This window comes from Plectropomus leopardus, chromosome 21, assembly GCF_008729295.1.
Source record: "Plectropomus leopardus isolate mb chromosome 21, YSFRI_Pleo_2.0, whole genome shotgun sequence".
In the NCBI taxonomy this organism is placed as follows: Eukaryota; Metazoa; Chordata; class Actinopteri; order Perciformes; family Serranidae; genus Plectropomus; species Plectropomus leopardus.
The window spans coordinates 3,809,557-3,825,343 of record NC_056483.1 but is presented as its reverse complement, the minus strand read 5'-3'; the positions used below and the strand labels follow the sequence as shown (position 1 = coordinate 3,825,343).

At 38.0% G+C, this 15,787-nt stretch overlaps 1 protein-coding gene across 3 annotated transcripts; it reads right to left on the bottom strand.

The window, feature by feature from the left end:
- Window positions 1–3,125: 3,125 nt before the first annotated feature.
- Window positions 3,126–15,337, bottom strand: smpx (small muscle protein X-linked). Of its 3 annotated transcripts, none has more exons than XM_042510781.1 (5): window positions 15,246–15,337; window positions 11,018–11,077; window positions 6,957–7,043; window positions 6,635–6,787; window positions 3,126–3,840 (listed from the first exon to the last, which is right to left on the bottom strand). In XM_042510781.1, the coding sequence occupies exons 2-4, from the start codon at window positions 11,051–11,053 to the stop codon at window positions 6,638–6,640; spliced, it is 273 nt and encodes a 90-aa protein (XP_042366715.1). In that variant the 5' UTR covers window positions 11,054–11,077; window positions 15,246–15,337; the 3' UTR covers window positions 3,126–3,840; window positions 6,635–6,637. The 3 variants fall into 3 exon arrangements, with proteins under 3 accessions (XP_042366715.1, XP_042366716.1, XP_042366714.1); XM_042510782.1 differs by lacking the exon at window positions 15,246–15,337 and adding an exon at window positions 14,952–15,076; XM_042510780.1 differs by lacking the exon at window positions 15,246–15,337 and adding an exon at window positions 13,426–13,571.
- Window positions 15,338–15,787: the final 450 nt, after the last annotated feature.

Here is a 15,787-nt window from a genome sequence, read left to right as displayed (position 1 = left end):
GGTGTTAGTGTCTATCCCGGCGGATGAACTCATCGGTAAATACAGCTGCCACAGTCTGCAGGACCGAGATTCCAGGGCACGGTTGCCACGGCACCTATCTGCGCCCCTCATCGCCATTGAGGGACAGGAATAGAAACACAGACACGGCTCAGTGGAGGTATCAAAACCCGAGGAAGTTCTGCCAAGCTGTCAAAAGATTTTTGCAAGTGTCAAAAGTAGCACAGAGCATTTGGTATTAGAGTGAGCCGTGCCCTTCTGGGAGGCATTTAACCTCTTTGTGACCTGCACTGCCTTAAAATCAGGTTGATGTCATGCTATTATTTTTACGCAGAGATAAAAATGGTGACGGGTTGAGTGGTTGTTGTTTAAGTGATGATTTGTTTTCAATAACAGGCTACAAGTTTTCCAACTTTTACAGTTGTGCGGTTACTTCTGTCTGATGATACATGATACATACTTCTGTCTGATGATACATGATACATACTTCTGTCTGATGATACATGCATCAGGATGCACACAGAATGGCTTTACTGCACATTTACAACTTCGTACGGCGTTCTCTGCATCGCAGATTTTATCATGAGTTTTGATCTCTGAGGGATGCTGGCTGACACTCAGAGATGAGTGTGTGTTTGTGTGTATGTGCAGTGGTGAAATCTAACTGTGCATTTGCTCAAACACTGTACTAAAGTACATATTTGAGTTACTTTGCTCCATTTTATGCAACTTTTTACTTCTACTTTGACTACATTTTGGAGGTGAATAATACACTTTTTACTGCATTGCATGTGTCTTTAGTTACTTTTCATTTTACAGTTAATTTCCTTCCTGTCCAGTGAAAACCATGTGTCTCCAGATAATTCACCTGGCCCCTTTGTTTTGTAGAGTTAGTGAACTCTGTGGATAATTGAGCTCCCAAATAAAAAACCTCCTGAATGCTCAACACTTGAGGAATCCTATCCCAAAGAAGTTTTAGCTGGTTGCAATCCCCAATTCTCACCACTAGATGACACTGAATCCCCCTACATCTCACATACTGGACCTTTAAGATGAATAAACTCCTCCAAACCCCTCTTCAGTTGGCTGGAAAATGCATCGTTACAAAGTTGAAAATAGGGCTTATTTTCTGACACCATTAGAAGTTGACTTTTTAGAGATATGTGCTTCGAAGGACAAACATATGACGACGTATAGACCATGATGGATTGCTGTAAATTAAACTACCCAACAGGATATAAAATAGTTAACCCTTTGAAACCTGGGTTGACATCAGCTTTCTTGTGCTTTCCTAAATTTGCAAGAAATCAGGAAACAAGATGAGAAAAATGAAAATTAGTTGAGGAGAGAGATAAAATTATCTCAAATAATTCATTTTTAACATAGGGGAGAACGTCCAGAAACATTTCAGAAATATATATGTGGGTGTTTATTTGCACTTTTTCTCATTCATTTTCTATTTTTAAATATTTTTATTTATTTACCTTTTTTCTCATTTCAAGCAATTGTGGGGTTTTTTTCATACTTTGGCTTATTTCTGGTCATTTTCATGTCATTTATTTATTTTTTTTTTATCGTGTTAAGTTGCTCATCAACTTCTCCCAGCAATTTTGAAAGAAATCAAGCTTAGGTTTCAAAGGGTTAAAATTAGTATAACCTTAAATACAATTAGTACTTTTACTTTTCAGGCTTTATTTTAAAAGTGTGGTATTCATACTTTCACGGAAGTAAAGGGTTTGATTACTTCTCCCACCAGTGCCTATGCATTCGTTTTATGGAAATGTTAGTCGAAAATTCAGCACACAGGCTACCGGCAAAAAGGAAAACAAGACTCACGCCTTTTGAAACTGCCGAGTGTTTTTAATCTTTCCCACACAAAGTCAGATCCTCTCGTACGGTTGTTAAAAACACCAGCAGTGTCTCTCTCTCTCCACCGTGACCTGATGGAGGCTAAACTTAGCCACAGCTGCTCTGCGTGTGTTTGTCTGCGTGGACATGTGATGTGATGATGGATATCTGCTGTAATGGGGGCTGGTCGTGGGCTGGATGGCATGTGTGTGCTCTGTAAATGCGGCGTTCCTTCATGAAACAGTTGGATTTGGAGGATCAAAGTGACTCGGTGCACAAAGGCGCCCCTGACTCCCACGTAATACCCATTACATATGCACATAATACAAGGATATTACAGCTGGAAATATCAGGGCTTATTTTCTAATGTGAAAACTGACTCTGAAAGACTCTCCAGGCCACATCTTCTATCACAGTAAACACAAAGTTTTAATTTGCTTTTGTCAGAGTTTTCAGGGTATTTAATTTTGCCAAAATAATTTTTTTTTTTTTTTTAAATTAGTTCATGTATTATGTCACGCTCCAGTTACTGTCAGTCCCCTCACACCCACAGGCAGAAAATGATGTCTCCACTGTGAAATAATCCCCTTTTAATATGTCACCTTAAAAACTTTAGTTTTGCGTCCTGTCGCCTTATTTGGGGTGTCTTTGTTAGCTGATACAGCTGCCAACTTCACCAGCAAGATGATGTTTTCTTTAAAAATGACAAGGAAACAAGATTAATGCTGCATTCATGTGATGCTGGAAGGTTGTATTTTCTGAGTTGGGAAGTCGTTCTTCCAACTTTGCTGTGTTCACGTGCTTTGAGGTCGTAAAGTGGGAACATCAAGGAAGACAAAGAAGATGGGTTGCATTTGATCCTACGAGGCAACCAAGAATGCAAAAAAATACTAATTTCTGCACTCTTTTGGACAAATTGAAAATTTGACCTGATGACGGCGGTGTGAACTAATCGTTGGCAATCCATCTTGTAGATTTTGAGATATTTCAATGCATAGGTTAAAAACAAAGGAAAAGTAATGAGATTATCAAACTTTCTAGGATTAGTGTTTTGGAAACCTTTTTTTATCTTCCCAAAAAATAATGTCAATACATTCGGTGGTTTTTGAGTTATCTCAGTCTGGATCAGGTGGTGGACCATCTGACACGTCCATACATAGAGACATGGCACCAGCATGGCCTAAAAAAAATCACAAAATTCTTATTACATAAAGCAAATATTCCAAAATGTCTTGGAGAAATTAAAAACAACAACACTTAATGAATAGAACAGCCTGAGATTTTTAGAACCATCTTGATTTATTGCAACATTTTCCTGAAGATAAAAGAATCTGGGAATCATTACAATAAAACAAGAAAAACATCATAATCCCCCTCCCAAAAAAAGTAGTACTGTTGAACTTCAGTCCCATCGCATCATTGCATATTGTTACAACATTTAGAAATGAATAATTTAATAGAAAGTTTCAGTATAAATCAGTGGTGTATATATCATCACGGAGTCAGAAGGGGAATCACAGTTTTGTGTTTTTTGTCAAGTGGATTCCTTAAATGTATGACAACAAATGTCTTTATTTACCCACCACAGAGGACTTAAAAAGTAGTCCAAAAAAAGCAAGTAATACGACGTTACTGCAATACAAATCACACCAAGAAAAGTTTTATCTGCAGCAGAAATGAGCCAGAATCTTTTATCTCGACAATACTTCACTTTTTGGACAATTATGATTTCACTTTGGATTAAGTGACAAAATAATCGGACATGGAAAGATAAATATAGATATTTGCAGTGCTTTAACCTATTGTTGCCTCTTTCTTGGTGGTTTTGGTTAAACGCTGAACATTTACTGCAGAAGTCGGCTTCACAGAAAGCTGTTATTGTTTCCTTTCCGAAGCATGTTGGGATTACTTTGCGGTTTGCTCAGTTTTCGGTGGCAGTGGGCAAGTCTGTGTCTATGAAGATTATCTGCCTTCCTCTCCGCCTGGCTGCGGATCCTGTTGGAAAGAGACAGATAAAGACACAGTGAGGGATTTTCACTGTCTGCTATCGGCAGGTCTCAGAGCTGCTGACCCCTGAGAGACAGCAGGAAGGCCGGGACGGCGAGGAGAAGGCCGGGTCACTGTGCTCACTGATGCGGGCTTCCCTATAAGATCTGGCTGATCTGTCACCTGCTCTCTGCCTGCACTTATCTCGCTCTCGACCTTTTCCCATTTCTGTTTCTCTCTGTCTTGATCTCTCCTCACCGCTGCTTATTTCCATCTGAAGGACTCCGGCTGTAGTCATATGCCACTTTTTCACTGCATGGTGCGACTTGACTCAGTTTTTGGTACTTGGTTCTTGCCTGAATTTTGTTTTCCACTGCAGATTGCACACTCTCAGTTGGCACATTTACAATGAGCCTCCTAATCTGATAAGAATAGATTTAAAAGCCCAAACAGATTAAACATGATCCATATAAACACCTCAATCAGCGTAAACAGGCCCAAAACGATTCAAGTTTCAGTTGCTTGCAGAGGGATAGTTTAAACCTTTTAACAAACTGATCGAAAGAAAAAAGGGACGGCGATAAAACAAAATTATGAGATGATCATGTTTCCATTGAGTGATGTTATGCGACTTCTCCTCTCACGATAACATCCAAAGAAGCATGTTAGAAACATTAGCATTTTTTCTATTGCAGCCACCGCACTAGCTGTCATTATTTCCGATCAAAGGCGACGTGAAACACCACCACCTCATGCGAGTGTAAAAACTTTTTTTGCGATAAATGGGACTTTTTTCAAAATTGGCGTTTCCATTAGGAGCATTTTATATACGCAATCTTAATTTGCCTCTGCTGTTAGAGTGTTTGCAGCTCCTTTTCTTTCTTTGCACACTGAGACAATTAGTCTCTATCAAAAGTCCACTCAGAGATCAGACAGATGCAGTATCCTCCTGCTGCTGCTGCGGACTTTTTTGACTAATTTTATCACTTTCACAGTGCAAATGCACACTGTGAACCTGCTCAGAAAAAGCGTGCAGCATTTTTTTCTTTCTGCCTCAGAGAAACATGTTTATAACTAAAACTTGAACCAGCTTCTCATTTATCTCCTACACAGCACACCCACATGGTTTGGGCAGGGCAGAACAGCCACAGTGTTTGGATATTGTGGTTTGTGTGTCCCGCTGAGAAAGTCGCAGCACAGACTGCCCCTCAGTGCTCACACACATTTTCTAAAACACACACACACTCCCATAAAGTGTAAATATAGAGCCTGACTCAACCCTTCCTGCCCACACACAGAGGCATCAACACACACGCTGCTTGACCCAAACAAAGAGCGCACAGCCCACAGTGACCCCCTGTGGTGAGCGCCGACAACTGCAAGTAATTAGAGTCTCATTGATCCAGGATCTGATCTCAGCAATTATTAAAGCGTTATAAAGACATCTTGACATAATGTCTTTAGTTTAGATATTAGTCCATAAAATATAAAATATCATTTATGGATTCACTATTTTAATTGATCGGTTTTAGTTTGTCTTTTAATTTTATTTATTTTATTTTTTGATGTCTTGATGGTGGTTAATTCTGTAATAAGTACTGTTATTTTTGTGTTAATTCCTAATATTTTTTGAATAGTATTTGCTTTTATTGGCATGGGTTGTTATTGTTTTAATAATTATAATAAGAAGAATTGTTATTGCAATTTTTTTTTATAGACCCTTTTTGTCATTTGCATAACATTTTTTTTAAAATGCAGGACTTTCACTTGTAATAGAGTAATTTACCAGTATGTTATTAGTACTTTTAATTAAGGGTCTGAATACTTCCTTATCTGTATCTGTAGACCTGTATCTGTACAGTTCGATAGTTATCTGCTGTTTTCGTGGGCTAGATTTGCATCATTCACAAAGAGCCGGTGACTCAGTTTGTGAACTTATCTTTGCTTTCTGGGTTTTTTTTTTCCGTGGCTGTTTGGTTAAGATTTGCATTTTTCTCTTTGGACCCTTTAAGCTCGATCACATCTGCACTGCTCAGCACTGAAAAGAGTTGTGTCAAATATTTCCACGTAAGCTGTTACTGTGAGGGATAGGTGGGAAATTCAGTCTATCCAAATAATGATGACAATAGATACACAAATGACCTGTTGATTAGATGCACCTGCACTCAGCAGCACTTCAGGAAATCATGCGTCTGTGAAGGTTTAAGTATTCAGGTTTTTGACAGTTTGAAACTTTAACAACAGCTCAATATTATGAAAATTTAGACTGTTTTTTTCCCCGCTGAGCCTTGTGCGCTGTGATTGTTATTACAGTGTAGTTTCAGGGTGTGTTAATGTTGTTATAGTATATTGTTAACAAATTTTCATGACGAAGCTCTTGAGAAAGGACATACAGCTAAAGTCTGCTGGTGCTGTTTGTGTCTTATTTTTGTTTATAATCGGGTAATTTAAAAGTACTTTATGTGTAATTTCGTTCTGGATCCACCTTTTTCCTTTACTTTTACATTTATGCAAAACACATTCTGACCTGTAGGCTGTAATGTAATGAGTTACTGAGTACTTTTTCATGTAGAAGTTTGCTACTCCTTGATACCAAATTAGTCTGTGGCTGACTTTTTGGCAAATCAAATAAATATCGAAAATATTTCTTAATTTGATGTAGTAGCATGTTTAGTTTTAATTAAAAAGACAAAAAAAATACATATTTAAAGGATTAAAGTGGTTGATTTTTCAACTATTTTATAATAATTTTTAAAGCCATGAGAAGAAGTTATTGGTGTTCATACTTGTTAAAACCACCTACATGTTAATCCTTGGTGACCCATCGTAGTTCGTTCTTGACGTTCTGCAGCTCTGATAGGTTAACGGCAGGACCGGGCAGTTTCACGGCGCCCGGCAGCGCCTTCTTCTCCTCTGGCGTCTGGGCGGCAGCACTGGTCTGGTCTGGTGAATGAGCCTGAGAAATAATCATAAAAACAGAAGCATTATTATTCATATTTCTTCTAATTTTCACACAAAAACTGATATTTGATGAAGCTACAGCTACCTGCTGTTTGCTTTCACTTCTCGTGTGTGTGTGTGTGTGTGTGTGTGTGCTTGTTTGTTTGTGTCCTGTGTTTTCTTACTTCTTCTGTATCTACTGTCTCCTCTCTCCTCTTGACAGGATGTCCCGCCCCTGGACGCAGAGCTCCCATCGGGATGTTCAAATTAGCCTGACGGACAGCGAGAAGAAGCCAATGAGATACTTTCAACACTTTAAACAAATTTCCTTTCTCTGTGTCTCTGCATGTGTGTGTGAGTGTGTGCTGTTTCCACAAAACCCCTTGTTTTGATTATGACCACTACTTCCTGGTTGTCATCATATCCCTAAAAAGGGCATTGTGTCTTTATGAAAATTGAGACACACTCACACAAACGCAGAGCTCAGCGATCTGCCTGCTAACTTGATGTTACCGCTGCCTGCCCCTGACATCCTGTCTCTCTTTGATTCGATGTGTTTTTTTGCTTTGTACTGTACTGTATTGTATATAAGCTCATATTGTACAGCTGTACAGAGAGGGAGTGCGGTGTGTGTCACAGAGGACGCTGGGTTTTTATTTATTTTTTCCAGAGGTTAAAAGTTCTGGAAGAAAGTCGCCTCGTTCGCAGCATGTTTGCTCAGATTTGTATCTCTGTAGTGTTGCTTTGGCTGGGGTCGTTTACTGTCGTCTGCTTAGCGTGTTGTCGGCATCACCTTCTGACATTCCAACCAAATGTTAAAGGAATATTTCTCCCTAAATTTAGAGAAGACCTCTCTCGTATCTTTCTGTTTAGTGAAGCAGGATAAGCTTAGCTTAAACATGTGGAAGCCTGACGCTGTCCGAGCATTCATAAACCTCTACCAGCACCTTCAAACCTCACTAACTGATACGTTTTTATGACTTATTTTTTTGACTGGTGTATTTTTTTTTAAAGGCTAACTGTTTGCACAGACAGAGAGGTACTTATTTTCCTATTTAACCATCAACAAGAAGGTGAATTACCAAAGTAAAATGTTTGTCTCTTCCTTTACACACCTGAAATAGCCCCAGTACTTAAGTTTTTCGTTCTTTAACCCTTTGAAACCGGAATCAAGATCACTCTTCCTGTGCTGCATTCAGACACCTTCACAAGTATTTAATCTGAGCAAATTGTTTTGATTTTTTCCTTTTTTCTTTTTGAAAACATGTAAAAAATAAAAAAAAAAAAAAAGGCATATAATTCTTGTAATTATATATTCAAAATTATTTCACAAAATGTTTTTTATTCTTGAAGGACTTTTTCAGGTCATATCCTAATTTTTGGGTTATTTCATATGAAGCTTCTCATTGCCTTTTAATTGTTTTTAAAGCCCATTTTCTTAAATCTCAAAGGGTTAAAGAGGACACTCAAGAGAAACAGCATTGCACTATAAAGTTGGAGGACAAAATCTAAAAAAAAAAAAAAGGTCGAAATTGATGGAGCAGATGCAGAAATATGCTTTGACTCTCTGTAAAGCTCCAAAAATGTTGGATTTTATCATTTATATCCTGCTCCTAGAGAGTGTAGAACTGAGAGGTCATGATGATGATATAACTTTGATTTAACTTTGAGATTTATTACCTCCTCAGACTTCTCCAAACAGCCTCGACAGCACACTTTATTAATGGAAATTACTTAAAATATTAATGGTAAAGTTGCTCAAAAATAATGCTGTAAAAATAGTGTTGTGTTTTATAAAGCTTTGAACCTCATATTAGTGAAGCAGGAACTAGACAATGGTTGTTATTTGTCCGCATATGATTTAATGAATTATTACATTATCAAAAGATCATTTAATTAATTGATAGATTAACTTTTTTAAATTTTAGTTTAATTTAAAACAGTGGAATTATATTTTATAAACCCATCATGTGTTTTGTGTCATAATCTGTGAAGTTACGCGTAGCTTTAAGTGTAAAATAAATATAATGGGGTAGAAAATGCAATGTTTACCTCTGAACTGCAGTGAGGTAAAAGTCTGAAAAAATGGAAATAATCATGTTCAAGCAACACTAATTTTTACTTTAGTACAGTACTTGATTTAATGTACCTCGATCGCTGATAATTAGTTATTTTTACTCTTTTCACTTAAACTTTGTGTCTTCACTGAGGCTGCATACATTATGCAGTCAGCAGTGTTACTGAAGAATATGGGAAGTAAATACTGGACTTTGGGATCCACACAGGAAACATTTGGGCACAAAATGCTTCGACTGTGCTGCACAAGCTGTTTGGAGGAAATTTAATGGACCTTTTATTGCTCGCAGTTTGGAGCTATAAAAAGATGGTACTGGCTGTTAATCTGGGAGGAGGCTGAGATGGAGCTGCTGAGTGTGAGTGGCTGTGTGTCGATCAATCCGATAAACTTTACAGGAGTTTTGATGACACGCATTTGACAAAATAATAATCATTTATTTTGAAAATGCAATGATTCAATGTCGGGGCCAGCAGGGTGTCAAAAAAGTGTCAGTCAATCAATTAATGCAAGATTTTGGCCCTATAATGTTGAAAGGTTAGCTGCAGAGTCCTCGAGAAAGAGCAAGCTGATAATTTCTCTTTATTGGTCAGAGAATTGCCCTATGACTATCAGTCCATTTTAGCTCAAATAAAATTCAACCGACTTTGATTTTTATTTTTTGGTTGGGTACATTTGTCGACTAACAACCTTTATGGCAGCGACCCATAGCTGTTTGGTGGTTGTTTTCTGTTTTATAGTTATTGGGTGTAAAACACAGAGTAAAAGGGATCCATCGAAACCATCAGCAAAGTTTAATTGTTCTGCACAGGTCATTTGATGTTACAGGACCATGCTAGTGTTTCAAGTTTTAGCCTTTTGACCAGAAATAATTAAAACATTTTCAAAAGCATAACGACAGGTTTTTAAATGGTTTCCCTCCTTTTCCATTATTTTATGTCTTAATTAAGCAACTTAATTAAGACATCATTTTCGTTTAGGTGCTTTGAGAAAACACTCCCAACATTTGTGAAACTGCAGCCAAAATCATAATTCAGTTATGTTCTGCGTTAACAGAAAATCCAACACTGGTATCATAAATGTTATCATGTATATTTTGGTTGCATATGAAAGGCTCTTCCCAGCCTGCACTGGATGTCAATACGACCTCAGAAAGACGTCAGACGTACAGTATCCAACAACATTAGAATTTCATGTTGCGTGCGTGTTGACAATATGTTTCACAGATGTTGGGTTTTTCTCTTTTTAACTTACGACTAAATGTTGTTCTACGTCAAGATGATGACATTTGGGAAATTTTGGTTACTTAGCATAACTTAACATCAACAAAATATCAACGTCATCTGTCATCGGTATTTTGCGTCCTGACATTGGATTTTGATCACCTGACGCCACAACCTAAGTTTAACCAAATATCGATGTCTAATCGAACATCGGTGGCCAGCTGGGTGAAATGTAATATTCTGCAGGTACATTTAACACACAGCTGCGTTACCTAAAACAGTAATAATACTATATTGATTAAATGCAAATTAATAGATGCCTGGAAAATCAATGTAACATAGACATATATGCTTTTGAAAATGTGGAAAGATATAATAGATAAAAAGTATCTGTATTCTTTTAAGAATTTTTTTTTTCTTTGGATGAAAATGTTTATTATCATTTATGATGTAATTCTGCACTGCTGTTCTTGTTTGTGATCCTCAAACTGGTGAAGTGCTGAGACAGAGAACCTCATGTTTGGACTGGTGTTTAAAAAAAAGTCCTCTGTCCAGATGTCCACCCCATGGTTAGACATGAAAATGAGCACAAAGAGAAGAGAGAGACGACGGAAAAAACCCTCTCTGACATGCACGCACAAAGCCATTACTACACGAATACAGACACATTTACAAACAGTGATACAGACGACTCTTCATCCTTTGCCTCGCTACGACTCTGCACTAACAAAGCCTTGATACTGTATATGCACAGTCTGAACTCTGTATTTGCCTTTGCCAATAAATACTTTAATGTGGAAACACCTGACATCTTTATTTTACCAGCTTTTATCCACTTTTGTTCTTGCACAAGCCTGTTTTCTTGTTGCAAACAAAATGTGTGATGTTTTTAAAGTCAAGTTTTACACACAGTCACACCTTTTTGTGCACACAGATGAGAATATTTTACCTGAAGGGCCTTAACGTTGGACGAAGGTTTGGACATAATCCCCCTGGTAAGTCCACTGACCTGCAGGAAGCACAGATCACAGACATTCAGCTGTGTGTGTTTGAGTGTGTTTGTGTGCATGTGTGTGTGTGTGTGTGTGTGTGTGTTGGGGGCACTGGGAGTCTGTTTCTGTGGTTTTAAAGGGCCGGGATAGCATTTCAGTTGCTTAGCGACTCTTACAGAGAGAAGCAGGTAGAGGAACTGTTCTCTGAATCATTCATGAGAGCGAGACAGCGGGGAATGTCAAAATAAAAGTGCCTCAATTTCAAGTGTGTGAGGGAGAAACGTTTGCAGTGAGTAGAGTGGTGTTTGCGCGGCAGGATAAGTAGGAAATCTAAATGCAGTTTCTCTTCTTTTACTGAGCAGGAAAGGCAGTGGCAGACCTTAAAATGGGTTCATGATCACACTGACTTAAATGCAAATCTAAACAAACCACATAAACTCCCGCATATACTATATTAGCTTAAAACGGACCTTATCTTCTGCCTTATATATATGATGTTTTAAAGTTGGATTTTCACAGTAAATGTGACCAAAGATTTAAATAATTAGGCTGTATGTGAAAGTAATTCCTATGAGCAAAAACGCTTCAGACTTTTCTATTTCCATGTTATTTCTACTTAAAAGATAAGCTGATGCTAGATTTCTTTTTATAGTTATCTACTCCAGACATGCTACCTAAAGTGTTGACATTACTTAGCCTACATTGCTACATGTAGCAACAGGCTAACATCAGAAATTTCTCCATGATTTTAGATGGTATTTCTGCTGGAACATGTCATATTGTAAAAAAATTTGTTTAGAAACTTTAATTGTTGGTTTTTTATAGGAGAAGGTGCTGCTATAAACCATTACTATTATTTCCCAGGTACAAATACAATGCTACATGTAGCTGCAAACTAATAAGATGTGATATTGGCTGCTGATGTTGTTAATATCTTGATATTTGGATCATGTGAACGTGTCATGTTGTGTTCAGAATAAAAGCTTTAACTGGTGATTTTCCATGGAAGAAAGTGATGCTAATTTTATGTCATTTTCAAGCTGCAAGTGCGATGCTACATGTAGCTACATGCTAATGTTTGGGGAACATGTAATCTTGCTAATCTTGCTCATTTATCCCTGATATCAAATCAAGTTCCTGCTGAAACATGTCTGGCTTTGTGCAGAAGCAGTACATTGTGCAAAAACAGAAGCTTGACAGGTGAAACAGTTACTGTGGGCTATTGTTTTTAATGTCTCGTAATGGTCTAAACTCTGCAGCTTTCTGCTGAGGTAACATCTCTCTGACACAATAATTAAATATAGATTACCTTCATCATTTCCATTGTAAAATATAACAATCCTGCACAGAATATCTGCTAGAATTGGCCTTTAAATCTTAAACCTTTAAATCTCTCACCTTGTCCCCCTCTTTCTCATTTCATCTTGTCCTGTTTTCTGTTATTTTCTACTTCCTCCCTCCCTTTCACTGTTTCACAGATCAACACGGACCCAAGTGGTTCCTAATCGTAGAAGTTTCCATGGCCTATTTATCTTATCTACGACGAGTGGCTCACAGCAGAGGACCAAAGACACAGAGAGAGTCTCAGGCCCTCCGGCTACATGCAGCCGCTGCTGCGTTCGATGGCAGTCCTTAGATACCGTTACCAGGGTGCTGTTTGTGCAACAACATACAGTAAGAGCTTTTCTGTCCTTGACATGAGAGCAAAAACCTGTACACCCCAAAATACACAACCTCAGACACACATGCGCTCATGCTTACACAAGGGGATGATATTTATGTTGGCCGTGAGGAGCAGCTGCCTCCTGACGCCACGCTGCAAAGCCTCACAAGCCCTTTCACTTTCACACATACTGTATGTGCACTCACACTCACACACACACACGTGCTCATAACCACAATTATTCCTGCTTTTTTAAATCAGTGATACTCAACTTACGGTCCACGAGCCAAATCTGGCCCCTGATAGGATGCTGGGTGGCCCCCAATCATTATCTAATTCACAGTAAAAGATGAAGTCTCATTACTGAGTGGCAATAATTCTCAAATTTTTAAGGTTTAAGTTCTTGTAAACGGCATCTGAAGGGAGCACAAGAAGTTTCAAAGGGTTAATTGGAATTATTAATTTAAAAAAAAAAAAATATGAGGAATATTTCCATCCTTAACCTTTAAGATATGTTACTTTTTGCACAAATATATTCAACTTTATTTCTCCATTATACACTGAAAACTTCCAGACTGTTCTTTAAAAACTACAATATGCTGAACTGACATGATAGTAATGGCCTCAACCTACCTGCCATTCACATGCACACACACACACACACACACACACACACACACAAACAAAGCAGCTCTAACTTACCTGTTTATGGCACAACACTATATCGTCTAATATTTTGTGTTCAAACTTCTCTCTCTTGTTCAGTAAGACTTTCTGTTCATCTCTTCTCAAACACTTGTTTCCTCTCTGCTCTCCATCTCTTTTTTCCTTCTCTTTCCTCTCTCTCTCTTTCTCTCTCTCTCCGCCCTCTCACTTTCTCTCTCTCTCTCCGCCTCGTAAGTGGTGGAAGGATTCCTCTCATATCTGGGATTTGTTCTCACTATAAATAGCAGAGTGATACACAGAGGGGACCTGCTTTCTATCCACACACTCTCTCTCTCTTAGCCACACATGGACACGCAGAGTGACGGACCAAAACATTGTCAAACAGGAGCACCGAGCGCTGGGATCTCTTTACTTATCATGTCTTTTGAAGTGAAATGTTCCTAATAACTAAAAAAACTAAAACAATAGACCAAAAAAGGAAACTTTTAAGCATTAAAGACAAAACTGTCTCTTTAGATGATACTCAAAAATGTTTTTTACAGTTTTCAAGGTAAAATTTAAACTAAAATGGTCCAGTGAGAGGGAAATAATTTAACTGCTCGACCAAAGTTCGTATAAAAAGATTTGGGCGTGAAACCACCAAACGGATAACATGCTTTAGACACAACAACGTCTGCCTATTTTATATTCACAAATGTTTATAATGACAGGTCCTTGATTTTAACATATTTTAAAGGTTTATACGCCTAAATTACAGCTAGATGTTCTGATGAAGCTAATAATTTAACTGCTGGACCAAACTTTATTGAAAAATGTAAACATTTAAGCATGAAATACAAAACTGTTTATATGAAACTTACGTGTGTTTATAATCACAAGTATGCTCCCTGACATGGACATTTTTCAAGTTTTCAAGTTTTAATTTCAGTAAGATGTCCCAGTGAAATAGACTAAACTTCATTCAAAAATGAAACATTTAATCACGAAGCACTCAAACAAATAGCTGTCTGCTTACATGAGATTTCCTAATATTTACATTGATAAGTATTGTCTCTGATTTGAAGACTTTTTTTAAAGTTCTTCGAGCTTTAATTACAGTAAGATGCTGCATTGAGGGAGCTGATTAAACTGCTTGACCAAACTTCATTCAAAAAATTCAACATTTAAGCATTAAAGGCAAAATGTCTACTTATATGAGATTCACTGATGTTTATAGTGAAAAACTATATGGCCAAAATGACTATTAGACCAAAATGAACATTTAGGCTGAAAAACACAAAACAGGCTGTTTGTGACAAGTATGATCCTTGATTTGAACATGTGAGTAAATTCTCCTGTGAGGGAAATTATTTAAATGTTACACCAACCTTCATTCAAAAAATGGAAAATTTAAGCATGAAAGACCAAACTGTATATTTTAAGGAGACTAAGTATGGTCCCCTGATTTAGACATGCAACTAAAGTAGCTCAGTGAGGGAAATAAATGAACTGCAAGACCAAACTTAATTTAAAAAATGGCACATTTAAGCATCAAAATAACTGTCTGTTTATATTATACTCACAAATGTTTATAAAAAGCGTGGTCATTTTTGCTGCGTCTTCATCAAATTCTGACACTTGAGTCCTCAAAACACTAATTTTAGTGACTAAAATATCACTGCCCTATTTCTGCTCTGACACTCACTTAAACACACACACACACAGCACACACACACACACACACACACGCACACACAGAAGTGATTATGCTGGTATATCTGTATACACTGATGTACATCCACAGGCTCAGAGGGGAAGTGTGATCTCACGGAGTTAAAGGTGTGTGTGTGTGTGCGTGTGTGTGTGCGCTCTCTTACCTCCTGGCGTGCGTGGCTGCTCTGCCCTGCCTGCGCTCTCTCTGAGGTCCTCTTCGGCTACCTGACCTGTTTCCGCTCGTCCTGATTGGCTCGAAAGACACAAAACTCCTCCCTGAGAGGAATCCGACCCATCATGAGAGAAGTAGAATGAGTTTTCAGCCTGTGTGTGTGTGTGCGTTTCTGTCTTTGGACGTGTTTTCTCTTCTATTTGAAGTATTTTGAAGTGCATTTTGACTTACCTGTCTGTCAGAATTTTCCTCAACGTTTTCTCAAATGCAGCCGTCCACCTTCATGCCATCAGACCACAGTGACCTCATGAAACTGATCTGTTGTCTGCCCAGGAGGTAAAATGACCAGACTCAACTGTAGGCTTGTTATATATTTCAGGCTATGCAAATACAACAAACACACACACACACACAGGTCTCACCTGTTGGCAAGGACAACCCTCACCTAGATAAACACCATCACCACTGAATGAGTTTATTGTATTTGACAACATGCAGCTATTGATTCTTGCTAGTTGATGGCTTGCAATAAAC